We start from the raw sequence: 11,856 nt of genomic DNA on the forward strand, positions 1-11,856 counted from the left end.
GAGAAAACCAGGTGGCCCTGGACCACTCTGACAACCTGCTCCACATGAGTTCTTTCTTGAGCCCAGATTCAGCTGGCCTAGTCCCTGTCTGGCCTGGAGGTCATTTTTGTGTGGGCAGACTGCTTTCGCTGGGCCAGCAGTGGAAAGGCTCTCAGGGTGAGGAGGCTGGTGACAAGGTGCCATTTCTGCTGTGCACGAGGGTGCTGGAGAAACCTCGTCTCTTCAGTCTTGGTGGCATAGGCTGTGCAGGCAAGCAAAGAGGGAGACAAGGTGGCTTTGCCTTTTCCCTACATGCAGGGTGAATGTGCTGGCAACCGACAACGAGTCCTACCTGAAGAGCTGCCGCTACAGCACGGAGCATCCCTACTGCCCTATCTTCCTCCTGGGGAACATCGTCAGGTGGGCTGGGAGCGACTTCCAGGAAATGGCCTTGGAGGTAGGAGTGTCCCTGGGGCTCGTGTGGCTTCCCAGCTGGCCATATGGCTCTGGCTCGCTGGCTGGTGGGGAGGAGAGCCCAGGGAACTGCCTCCTGCCCAGGGTGCAGTGGAGAGGTGCTAAAAGTCAAGCTGGTCCCATTTATCCTGTCCCCAGGGAACGGGAGGCAGGATGCTGTGGCTCCTCTGGAAGAGATGGTTGGGTCAGTTATCTGTTACTCAGGGCTGCCCAAACCGCTGTCCAGCTAGCAGGGTTTCTTTGTTTAATTTCAACATTACTACACCCAGAACTCTGGAAGGCCAGTGGGGCTCCTCTGCTTCGAGAATGCCCCAGGAGGCTTCCTCTGTGGGAACGGACACATTTCTGCACAGAGTCCTGGGGCTGCAGCACCAAAGAGGCTGTGACCCTGTTTGTGCAGCCCAGGGGGGAAGATGGGGCCAGTCTGCGACATCCCGGGAGGCACAGGGTGAGAAGAGTAGGCTTTGTGCTGGCTTCTGCACTTGCAAACCTCATCCCTGCATGAAAGAGCCTCTTCTCCACTGAAGTATGTTACAGCCACTTAAATGAATGAAATCAGTGTCCTGGGATGAGAAACCTCCTCCTAGGATACCAGCACCGGGATCATAAGCATGACCTTAGCCCGTGCAGAAGTGTGTGTGCTTGTGTCTGTGACCAGAAGCACAGCTGTTCTTGTCCCTGGGGAAAACTTGCCCAAGGATCTGACAAATTTGAAGACACTTTAATTGATCTAAGCTTAAAAAAAAAACTCACACTGTCTCTCTCTTTCATTAAGGGTGGTGTGATAGGAATTCAGATTGAATGGAACTGTGATCTTGATAAAGCCCCTTCTGAATGTAATCCTCACTATTCTTTTAGCCGGCTGGATAACAAGTTTGCAGAAAAATCCATCTCTTCTGGGTACAACTTCAGGTAAGTAAAGAGGAGAATACGATGCAGTACTGCAGTTGGGCTGAGCTGGTTTGACTCGCAGGCGTTGGAGGTTGGCAGTGAGGTAGTACCAGGCTGTGCCAGGCACTGCCCCAGCCAGGCACGCGGCTTTGCAGGGGAGGGGAGGGAGGGAGCCATGCTCATGGCACCTTAGAGCTGTTTTTGACAGGGGAATAGATCTGTTTGAAGAGATAGGGGAATTCAGATGGGTTCTTGGAGGCAGGGGAGGGCAGGTGATGGAGTTAAAATCAACATTGTTGTATTCCAGGTTTGCCAAATATTACCGGGATGCTGAGGGGGTCGACTACCGGACGCTCATTAAAGCGTATGGAATCCGCTTTGATGTGATGGTGAATGGCAAGGTGAGGTCCCAGGGCAGAATGTTTTAGAGCCTGGAGAGAAAAAAAGTGGGGGATATTTCTTAGTGGGAAGGCAGCGCTGGGATGAGAACAGCCTCCCTGGCTTGTCGTAGGCAAGGGCTCTTGCCATTCATCCATGTGGAGCTCACCCTACATAAGAAAGGAGATGACCTGGAGGGCGGATGAGTCTGTGTCTCCTCTACCTAAAACCAGGCTCACGTAAAGTCTGACAGAAGTAAATGTGCCCCAGAGACATGTTTTCCATGCATATGCACTGCAGAGAAAAGAAGCCTAACCCAGGGATGACACAGGCTTAGAAATGCAGCCATGGACAGTTGGATCTGAGGCACACACAGAACTTTAGCCTCCAAGATTGTTCACTGCAAATCTCTGGTTGTACCTGCTTGTTGCTAACAAAACACACCCACAGGCACTAGTAGCTTCCCCGGTGTTATACCACACCCTTCAATTTGTTTCTTGAGTTGTTCTTTCACCGAGTACTTCGTGACTTTTTTTCTTTTAGGCAGGGAAATTTAACATCATTCCCACCATTATCAATATCGGTTCGGGGCTTGCTCTCATGGGAGCGGTAAGTGAAGGTATTTTCTTAAAGTACCATATTGGGACCCAGATCCCTCATTGAGCTGTTACGAGGATAAAATGGGAGGGTTGGTTTGTATCTTCTCCAGTAGAGTTTTTGCTGCTCTGACTGCTCGGTCAGGTGCGTGTCTGTGTCCTGTCTCAAAGGCAGGATCTTAATGTACCTTGAAGTCTAAATACCCCTAAGATTACATGGAGTATGAAGGAAAATATGGGTCCTACAATGTATTCTTCTCTAATTAATGCTCATTGCTAATTAGATCAGAACACTTCTTCTACTCTCAAGATATTTTAAAGTTCTTTCTCTTTGCAGGGAGCCTTCTTTTGTGACCTGGTGCTGCTGTATCTGATTAAAAAGAGTAACTTCTATCGAGGCAAAAAGTACGAGGAAGTAAAGTAAGTGGGCTTGGCTTCTGTGTTTAAATGTAATGGCTTTATTATTATGACTAATAGAAATAGAAGGAGATACGGGAACACAGTAAACATTAATGGCAAACAAAGGCCAATTCCAGGAAATTATATTCCTCCAAATGAGTTTAGCCAAGTTACTCCCTCCCTCCGTAATTCAGTGCTGCAGTTAGTTGGGGAGCAAAGGAAGCTGCTGTGTCATGGTTGGACTATAAATGGCCTTGAGCTGTCAGTTTATAATGATTGAGGATGGAACTGGGGCAGCTCCAAGAGCTCCAGAACTTCATGAAACTGAGAACTGGGGCTTTAGCTGTACAGAGGGTGATGGCCTTTGCGGTGAGGTGTGACAGGCCTGGCTGGGAGCCTCTTGCCCACATTGCTTCCTGAAACAGAAATAGCCTGCTTGCCTTGTCTGTCACCTTTGCCTGTTCCCTCAGGTCCAGTTCCAGGAAATCATTATCGAGCCCTGCACTGAATGGGAATCAGAGCCCTGAGCAGCTCGGAGGGCTCTAGGCACAGCGATGGGTCTGCCAGCTGGAGTCGTGTTCCAGGGAAACCACGCAGGTGTGAAATCACACCAGGACTGGGAGGTGGAGATACCCCAGATCAGGTCTGCTGTCTATTATTGGAATTTCCAGAGGAAAAAAAGTCCTTTAAAGAACGCCCTTCATTCCCAAAGATGTTCTCTGGTATCCTGAGCTTGCAACAGTGTGTCGCCACTATGGATTTATAAAAGGATTTTATAAAGGAAAAAGAAGGCACCAAGTGAATGTTTTTATATCTGTTGATAGATATATCTGTACCTACGTCACTAGCCAGCATTAGCCTGTGGCTGTGCTTTGCTTCCATGTGTGAAAGAGCCGTGATGTGCAACACCACTGGTGCTCTCGGGAGGGCTGAGATTCCACCTGTCTCCTGCTCCACTGGCTTGTGGCCACCGCTCCCGACTCTCCCTTCTGTTCCGTGCAAGATTAGATGTAAAGCAGCAGGACTGCTCTTGTCAGGGAAGCGCAGTGAAATGCAGCATTTCAGCAGTTCTCAGAGCCCGGGGGAAAGGGGCTTGTTATCCTATAACACCCCTGCTGAGTGGGCCTGGGTCAGGGTGGGGGCAATTACTCTTTTTGCGGGGTGTGCGTAACCATTAGGGCTGGAAACGGTGCTCCTCCAGGAAAAGCCTTCATCACAGCTGCAAAAGGTGCTCTGCTCGTCTCAGGAACGGCAGGAGAAGGTCCTGCCGCAGCTCTGACTGGAGAATCAGCTCAGCCATGGCTGGGTCCCAGCTACGTCACCCGCCGCCCACCGTCTCCATTTGTAGTTGGCCCAGAGATCCAACATTTCAGAGCAGAGAACAGGTAACGGCAGGCAGAGGAGCATTCTGAAGCAAGGCAGGGAGAGAGGTTTTAGTGGCTGACAGGGCAGGGGAAGGGGGTTAGCACACTGGAAAGCAACGTGGCGCTGGAAGCATCTGCGCAGGGATGCTCTTGGGTTCTCCCTCCTTTGTTCAGTGGCTGGTTCCGTCTGCTGGGGATTGTCCTTTTGGCATCGCTTGCCCATTGCTCATGGTGGGGAGAGATAGGGGTGGGGGACTTAATGCTTCTGCTGGTTTTCGTAGTACCCTGAACTGTACTGCAGAGACTGAAAAGGGGAGCTCTGTCAGGTGAGACGAACTTTGCCAGGTTCTTCCAAATATACCAACAGGAGGAAAATTTAGGTGTCTGCTAGTTCACCCCTCTGGTAACTGCCAATACAAGTGCTCCTTTGTTTCTCGACAGCGACATGTCTCATTGCGGCCTGTTTTGTGAATTTATGTTCATGTGGGGATGTAACTAATCTCAGAAAAGTGCTTATAGAATATCATTGTTTAAAGTTTGCTTGAGCTGACAGGAACTGACTCACCAGCTCCTGAAGACAGTAGGTGAATAAATACTCCTGCCTCATTTAAAGCTTCCACACCGTGCCTTGGTGCAAACTGATCACAGTGTTCTGTAAATGCTGCCACGTCGCCACTGATCAGGAGTCGTCACAATAAGGATTAAGTGTTTCTGTGCACTCTTTGAATGTCAAGATTTAAAGGACTCCTGCTGTAGCATCCTTAGTATTGCTAGGAGAGAGGGTGGTGTTACAGAGAGCGGCTGTGAGCGAGTATTCTGCACCAATGGAAAGAGCAAGTTGCACTCACCTGTGCTTTAACTTCTTTAAGGTGGTTACTCTGAGGGTACAGGTTGATTTTAAGTTGACATTCACCTTGGTTAGCAGTGGCAAGCTCTGAATGCAGTCATTGATAGCAAACCCCAGCCTAAGCCACTCCCTCTGCTTCTGTTCAGATGCAAGTAATTATGGAGTGAAACATTTAGCTAGAAAATAAGAATTAAACAGTGGACTTACTTAAAATAATTTAGGATAAGCTGTGTACCTCTGATGCTATAATTGCATCCAAAGCCTCCTCTCTTCGTGCCAGAAGTCTCCTCTAGGCAAACACACTCACCCTGTGTGGAACTTCACTAGTCTGGCCTGTTAGAATTACCAAGCCAATAAAACAGCACAGGCTTCTCACTGTCAGAGCTTCATTCTATTTGAATAATTTCTGGATGGTGAAACACATGGTGAACCCCACATGTGACATCAGGCCAAGGCACAACTCATGGAGACCAGGTAGCTCATCGTAACATGTAAAGCTGACTGTGCTCCATGGAAACCAAAACATCCCCTTGTTAGATGACCAAAGTGATTTCCTGAATTTAAGTCTTCAGGGACTTCAGGCCCCCAAAAGTCCCTAGAATATTTCCCTTCTTTATACCCTGTGTTTAACACAATTCCCACAACTCTTGCTGTTGATAAAACATAACCAGATCCCTTCTCAGGAGCTTGTTTCTTTGATTTTTTTTTTTTTTCTCCTTGTATTTAATGTACAGCAATAAAATTTGTCACTTTAGGGCAATGCTCTCCCAGACTCTTCTGTACAGTGTGGTTTTTAGGTTGCACACACCACCTTTTCTTTGTGATACATACTTATGCTAAGCAAGTCCATTAAACACTTAAGTTTGCACAAGCAGGTCTATAGCAAAGATACTACCCGTACGGTGGGTGACCAGCATTTCCTTTCTGTTCCTGCCACAACACACTGTTCATTGTGGAAAACGCCAGCAGGCTTACAAGGGTGTTCAGTACAGACTGAGCTGGCAGGGAATGAGACACTGCACGCACCTGGTTGTCTGGGTTTTATCGGACACAACAGAACTAAAAAGGAGCAAAGTGTTTGACTTGTGAGAGCATTACTTATCAACTTTGGTATATGCCAGTGAAGAATATCCATGACCGTGTCATTTATTGATAGTGTGTCCATATAGCGATTGTGGAAATAACATTTGCATTAGCAACTCAATTACATTTCTGTAGCAAACCTTCATATACACTTAATTACATGCTACTGTGCGGTATTTCCTTGTGTCAGTAGATTATTTTTTAAGAGTGCTGTGTTACACACTGCTTTCATCAGTATTTGTGTGCAGGGACAGGCAGCAAATCTAGAAGGGATTTGTAACTGGCACGTCTTATCCAAAACACAAAGAATACAAGGGACTACATTAACCAAAACGCACAGTTGTGCCTGCAATTAGGGACAGAAGTTATTCCTTAACAACCAAACATTCCTGGGAGGCATCCGTGTGGTGTTTCACATTCTGTTTAATTAGAACAGTACTACTGATTCATGTGTACTTGGACATAATTTACCGACAGTATTAACAACACAAGCAATGAATGACAGTTGAAAAGGTAAGCTGGCCTAGTGGTGTAGATGACTTTTGGCAACAGTCCTCCTGCTTCATTAAAAACCACTGCAGCTAAAGTGGCTCCTAGTTGTTTTAGTAGACATGAACCATGCCGTAGAGGAAAGTCCAGAACAGGACATATGTGAAGAGCCCTCCTATAAGCCCCCCCGTGAAAAGCGGCCTTCGGGATTTAAAGTACTTGTTCCATCGCCGTCCGGCTTTTAACACCAGGAGCACGGAGAGGAGGACGGACGCCAGGAAGTAGAAGATGAAGCCGTGCAGGCCGGTCAGGCCGAGGATCCCCGCCGTGGCCCCCGACAGGGCCGAAACCGAGGTCCTGCAATAGTCCAGGATGGCGGCGTTGCCCCGCACCGCCGCTTCGCTGATGAACTGCGGCCCCTCGCGCTTGGCCACCACCGCGGCCATGGCTCCCAGCCGGGCTCGGGCAGCTGCTCTCTCCTAAGGAGACTGGGGCAAAGGAGACACGCGCTGTACGGGCCGGGGGGCGGACCGGCCCGGCGCAGCCCCGCTCCGCGCTGAAGCAGTGCCTCCCGCGGACAGCCCGCTCGGCTCCGGGGCGGTCGCTGCCGCCAGGCCGCCCTCAGGTGCGCCGTGCCGGAGCGCGGCGGGAGCTCGACGGCCTCCGGCGCCCACGCAAAGGCCCCGGCCCGGCCCCGAGCGCCCGCGGGGCCTTCCCGCCTTCCCCCGGCCCCTACCTCTCATCCACGGCAGCGCGCTGCTCCGCGGGAACACTCGGCCAGGCCCGGCCGTCACGCCTCACACCCTGCCAAGGGACAACCGCACACCGGCCGTCACCGCGAGGCCGAGGCCGCCGCACCACCCCCCCACCGGGCCCAACCTACCACCACAGCGGGGCCTCTCGCCTCCCCGCCGGAAGCTCCTGTCGGGCATCTTGGCGCGGGGGCTGCCGGGAAAGGGGCCTCACTTCCGGCGCCCGCGCTTCCGGCACGGGCAGGACGGCACCCGATTGGCTGGCGGCGGCGGGGGGGCGGGGCTGGGCGAGGCGCTTTTGTTCGGGCGGCGGGGCCATGTCGTACGTGCCGGGGCAGCCGGTCACCGCTGTGGTGGTGAGACGGGGACAGGCGGGCGGGCTGGGGGCTGCTGGGCGGGATGGGGGGGACGGGGATAGCGGTGCCGGTGCCGGCCGGCAGCGCCCTGCGGGCTGTCAGCGGGCGGAGGTGCAGCGGGTGTGTGGAAGGAGCGGGCGAAGGGCGCGGCCGCACGGGCTGCGGCGCCGCCGGCCCCGGTTGCCGCCCAGGCGGCGGCTGCTGCTCCCCGCCGCGGAGGCGGTCAGTGCCCGCGGCGAGCTCGGTCCGTCCCGGGCAGCGGGGAGACGCGCCCCCGCTCCGGGGTGGGAGAAGCGGGAGGAAGCTCCGCCGGTCCGAGGGAGCGGAGCCCTGCCGAGGGCTGCGGCTGCCCGCCTCCCGCTCAGGCGTCGCGTGAGGGAAGCGGGGACAAGGCGCCGTCACGGCAGCGCCGCGGACACGCGGGTTCTCCTCGTGCAGCGCTTCCTGCGCCGGGCTGACCGGCTCCAGCACCTCCGCGGCGGTGCCGCCGGCGTGGCCGAGCGCTTCGGTCGGTGCCCTGCGCGCCATGGGCAGGAGGCGCACCTGCTTGGCCTAGGCGGGGTTTAAGTAGTGTTTTTAAAGTCTGTTAATTGCTTTAATCAACAAACAGGGCAAGCAAGGGTCGCTGTGGTTTCTTCCACGCGTTCCACTGCTAAATCTTCCCGTGCTGTGGGTGGGGTGAGCGCGGACCCCGCTGAGGGACGTGGCGCCGCTCCCAGCCCCAGAGCAGGCAGCCCTCGGGGGAGGGGAGCCACCCTGTGCGGCCAGGCAGGCTGGACCCTGGGGGAAGCTCAGGGATGTTTGAGAAGAATCATAGAATGGTTTGGGTTGAAGGGACCTTTAAAGGTCAGCTAGTCCCACCCACCTTCCACTAGAGCAGGCTGAAGAACCTTTGAGTGGTTACTGTTTCAGTTAAGACCGTGACTTTTTATCTTGGCTCAAGAATTGCAGAAGCCAGCATTTATACAATACTTAGGTAATGCATAAAGCTTGTCAGACGCCTGTGTTCATCAGACAAGTAACCTGCTTCTGGATTACAAAAGTGTGTTGATAAGTTATCTTGAACCATCCTAATAATAGGTTGTTATTTCTACTGATAGGGCTAGGCAGGAACACAAAGCACATGACTAAAGAGCAAGATGAGTCCAGCTGTGAGGGACTGCCAGTGATCAAGACATGAATCCTGTTTACAGACCTGCTCTGTTTTTCCCTCGTATCCCTGGGCAGCACTGAGTAGTTAAGGAGCTTGGCTGTATCACAGCTTGGGTGCCCTTGGGATGGGCTTGCAGATGGCTTCCTGTCCTGCCATTTTGTGGTTGGGCTGAGGACAGTTCAGAGCCAAGTGCTGTCAACCCCACAGGTGCACGTGACCGACAGACAGCGAGTGCCTCGTGATAGCTGGGTGCTGCCCAGGGGTTTTGGAGCTGGCTGCCTACAGGGCGTAAGCTTACCAAGCTGTGATGCAGCCTGCTCTAGTAGGTTTACAGTATCTCTGTGAAGGACAATCTAACTGGGCCTTAAGTATCTGTGTCTGAAACACACTTGATATTTCCTCCAGCAATCACAATACTCAGCTATTTTATCTTTTTTCAGCAAAGAATTGAAATACATAAGCTTCGTCAGGGTGACAATTTGATTCTGGGATTCAGCATTGGAGGGGGCATTGATCAGGATCCTACTCAGAACCCTTTCTCTGAAGACAAGACCGACAAGGTCAGACACTCTTTGTTTTCTGTAGCAATTCTCTCTGCAGAAGGCTGAGCATATCCAGCTCAGCCAGCCAGCTCCACTCACTTGCATCTGTGCTCTGTCCTCTCCCATAGCTGACTATTAAAGTTACTCTGTTGCCACGTTATCATTTGCAGACTAAGCTTGTTTTAAGTTAGCTTTCTGCCTTTTCTATTTTCCAACATTGCACAAACCTGTTTTTAACTGGAATCCCAGAATACACTACAAAGTATTTTTGCACTGTCCCATATTTAGCAAATGAACACTTAGTGTTTTTTCCAGGGTATCTATGTAACAAGGGTGACAGAAGGAGGTCCAGCAGAAGTTGCAGGACTTCAGATTGGAGATAAGATCATGCAGGTAAACACCAAGACAAGTACTAACGTAGTACTAGGTGCACGCTACAGGGACGCTTCTGGGGCAAATCCTGGGCACTTTCCAGGACAGTTTGTGGGGCTTATAAACTGAGCTGTGGCATAAGCATCTCTACTACATAGTTCCAACAGAACCATTACAGGACAGCTGCGAGTCCATGCCCCTGCCTCATTTTGTGGTTTTTTCCTAGGTGAATGGCTGGGATATGACAATGGTGACCCATGACCAAGCTAGGAAGAGGCTGACTAAAAGGAACGAAGAAGTCGTACGGCTGCTGGTGACCAGGCAATCTCTGCAGAAGGCTGTGCAACAATCCATGATGTCCTAATCAATCACCAAGTTGGGGAAGGGTTGGGGAGGGAGATAAACAGACTGATATCAAGCAAGGAAACAAATGCTAGACCTGGACAGGTTGTCTGGAAGGAGGGCATGTACCTAACTGTGGTAAACACTATTTTTTTTTTTTCCTTTCTCTGGTGTAACTGGCAGTAGTAAAACTCTACTCCCCCCAGCAAGAGTGCTTCTCTAAAGTCTTCCCTGCAGGTACATGGTAAGACTTTATTGTATGGTCATGGCTTTGAGGAGGACAGGACAAAACCTAGTTACCTAAGGGAGCAACTGGAAAAGCCTTAACTTTGACAGGGTTCTTCTATAGCACAAAAGCTTCCTCTTTTAAGAGGAAATGTGGCTTCTGCTATGGAAGGTAAGAGGATTTGCTGTGCTTAAGCTTTTAGAAGTGAGCTGTCCTGTCCTGCTATCAAATTAAAATGCCAGAATTAAGTTGCACATTGCTGTGGGGAGAAGCACTGGACTAATCCCACACTGTGTGCTAGCTAGACAAGAGTATGCTGAAGGGTTTGGGGCATTATGGCTTACTGCAGAGATTCCCTGTGCAAAGCAGCCTCTTCAGACAAGAAACAAGTAACACAGAAGTGTTAGATTAATGCCTGTGAAGTACACTAGAAGTTCACATACACTACAGTTCAACTTCACTGTCAGAGTAAAACCTTATTCTCCTTGTTCCTAAGTAATTTGTAACATCAAATGAATCAAGCTTAAATGAAAGGAATATGGAGCAGGAAAGAAAACACTGTTGCTGAACTTAACAAAAGAGCTGCTTGTAGCTGTAATCTTTGGTTCTTCATTCCACTCCTATCAGACTTGAGATGGGAGGGGTGGATTTTGGTCTGTCTTCTAGAAGACTTTGCTTAAATCACTGATGTATTGGATGGAAGAGATGAATATGCCAGTAACTTGCAAAAGTGCCTCTTGACCAAATTTAAACTTCTGGTAAGATACTAAGTTGTTTAAATCAACATGCCACAGGATTTAAGATTCTTGCTGCAACACTGAGTTAATTATCTAGCATCCTAGTGGTTTGTTAACCAGCTAGCTTTACAATTATCCAAAAACTGGATTTCTCAATCCCCAGCAGTTGATTTTATACACTATCTATACTTTCCTTAAGCAGTCTTCAGGTAAGCTGTTGTAAATAGAACATGAGGAGGTGGCAGACTAACTTATTCAGTACATTACTGCTGTGCCATGTATGTATGTTGTGACTGATGCATCTCAGACACACCAGCAGATGCCTATTTACCATTTTTATAATCTATGGAATTACTACAATCCTGCTTTTGAATTTTGTAACTTAAAAGTTCAGTGGTAAAATTTTAAGGCTTTCAAGTTGAAGTTATTTTTGTTACTATAAAGATACACTGCTATTTGTACTGCTATTTCACTTGATTTTACACACAATAAAACAGAGTTGGATTTCCTGAGCTGTTTCTCCTTACATTAAGAACGCCACATCACTTGAATGCCTCCGGCTGAGACCACCTTTCTGGCTCAAAGTGGACTGTGGACTACATCAACACAATGCAGTCTGAGGTTAGTAAGGTCTGGTTTTACTGGTGGGTAGTTGCAGTGTTAGTGAGCTGTCAAATCATCTGGTCTCTAGTGGGGGAGAAGGGGTTCTAGTTTTCCTTATGTTGACACCTAGTAACACCAAGTAGCTTTTAAGCATTCAAGTAAAGTACAAATACATAGATACCCTTCTAGTTTTTTTTAAAGGGTATAATGCTTACCTTAAAGTATCTCAAGACCTTGATCTCTACCTAGAATATACCACATGTAGTTACAAAG

General features: G+C 49.9%; 3 protein-coding genes across 7 annotated transcripts in view; 2 read left to right on the top strand and 1 right to left on the bottom strand.

The window, feature by feature from the left end:
- The window catches only part of P2RX5 (purinergic receptor P2X 5), a 25,794-nt gene extending 20,106 nt beyond the window's left edge, over positions 1-5,688 (top strand). For all 5 annotated transcript variants that reach the window (XM_074845344.1, XM_074845346.1, XM_074845348.1 and 2 more), the window contains 6 exons: positions 298-436; positions 1,229-1,365; positions 1,652-1,745; positions 2,266-2,331; positions 2,656-2,738; positions 3,188-5,688. In XM_074845344.1, the coding sequence (XP_074701445.1) occupies positions 298-436; positions 1,229-1,365; positions 1,652-1,745; positions 2,266-2,331; positions 2,656-2,738; positions 3,188-3,263 (595 nt within the window). In that variant the 3' untranslated portion in view covers positions 3,264-5,688. The remainder of the gene's footprint in view (positions 1-297; positions 437-1,228; positions 1,366-1,651; positions 1,746-2,265; positions 2,332-2,655; positions 2,739-3,187) is intronic.
- Positions 5,689-6,416: 728 nt separating this feature from the next.
- Positions 6,417-7,472, bottom strand: EMC6 (ER membrane protein complex subunit 6). Its single transcript, XM_074845351.1, has 3 exons — positions 7,384-7,472; positions 7,237-7,304; positions 6,417-6,988 (listed from the first exon to the last, which is right to left on the bottom strand). Exon 3 carries the CDS (start codon positions 6,944-6,946, stop codon positions 6,614-6,616), a length of 333 nt encoding a protein of 110 aa, XP_074701452.1. The 5' UTR covers positions 6,947-6,988; positions 7,237-7,304; positions 7,384-7,472; the 3' UTR covers positions 6,417-6,613.
- Positions 7,473-7,528: 56 nt separating this feature from the next.
- Positions 7,529-11,492, top strand: TAX1BP3 (Tax1 binding protein 3). Its single transcript, XM_074845526.1, has 4 exons — positions 7,529-7,608; positions 9,202-9,321; positions 9,619-9,696; positions 9,902-11,492. The coding sequence occupies exons 1-4, from the start codon at positions 7,570-7,572 to the stop codon at positions 10,037-10,039; spliced, it is 375 nt and encodes a 124-aa protein (XP_074701627.1). The 5' UTR covers positions 7,529-7,569; the 3' UTR covers positions 10,040-11,492.
- The last annotated feature ends 364 nt before the right edge of the window (positions 11,493-11,856 follow it).

Source organism: Strix aluco, chromosome 19 (genome assembly GCF_031877795.1).
Source record: "Strix aluco isolate bStrAlu1 chromosome 19, bStrAlu1.hap1, whole genome shotgun sequence".
NCBI classification, from domain to species: Eukaryota; Metazoa; Chordata; class Aves; order Strigiformes; family Strigidae; genus Strix; species Strix aluco.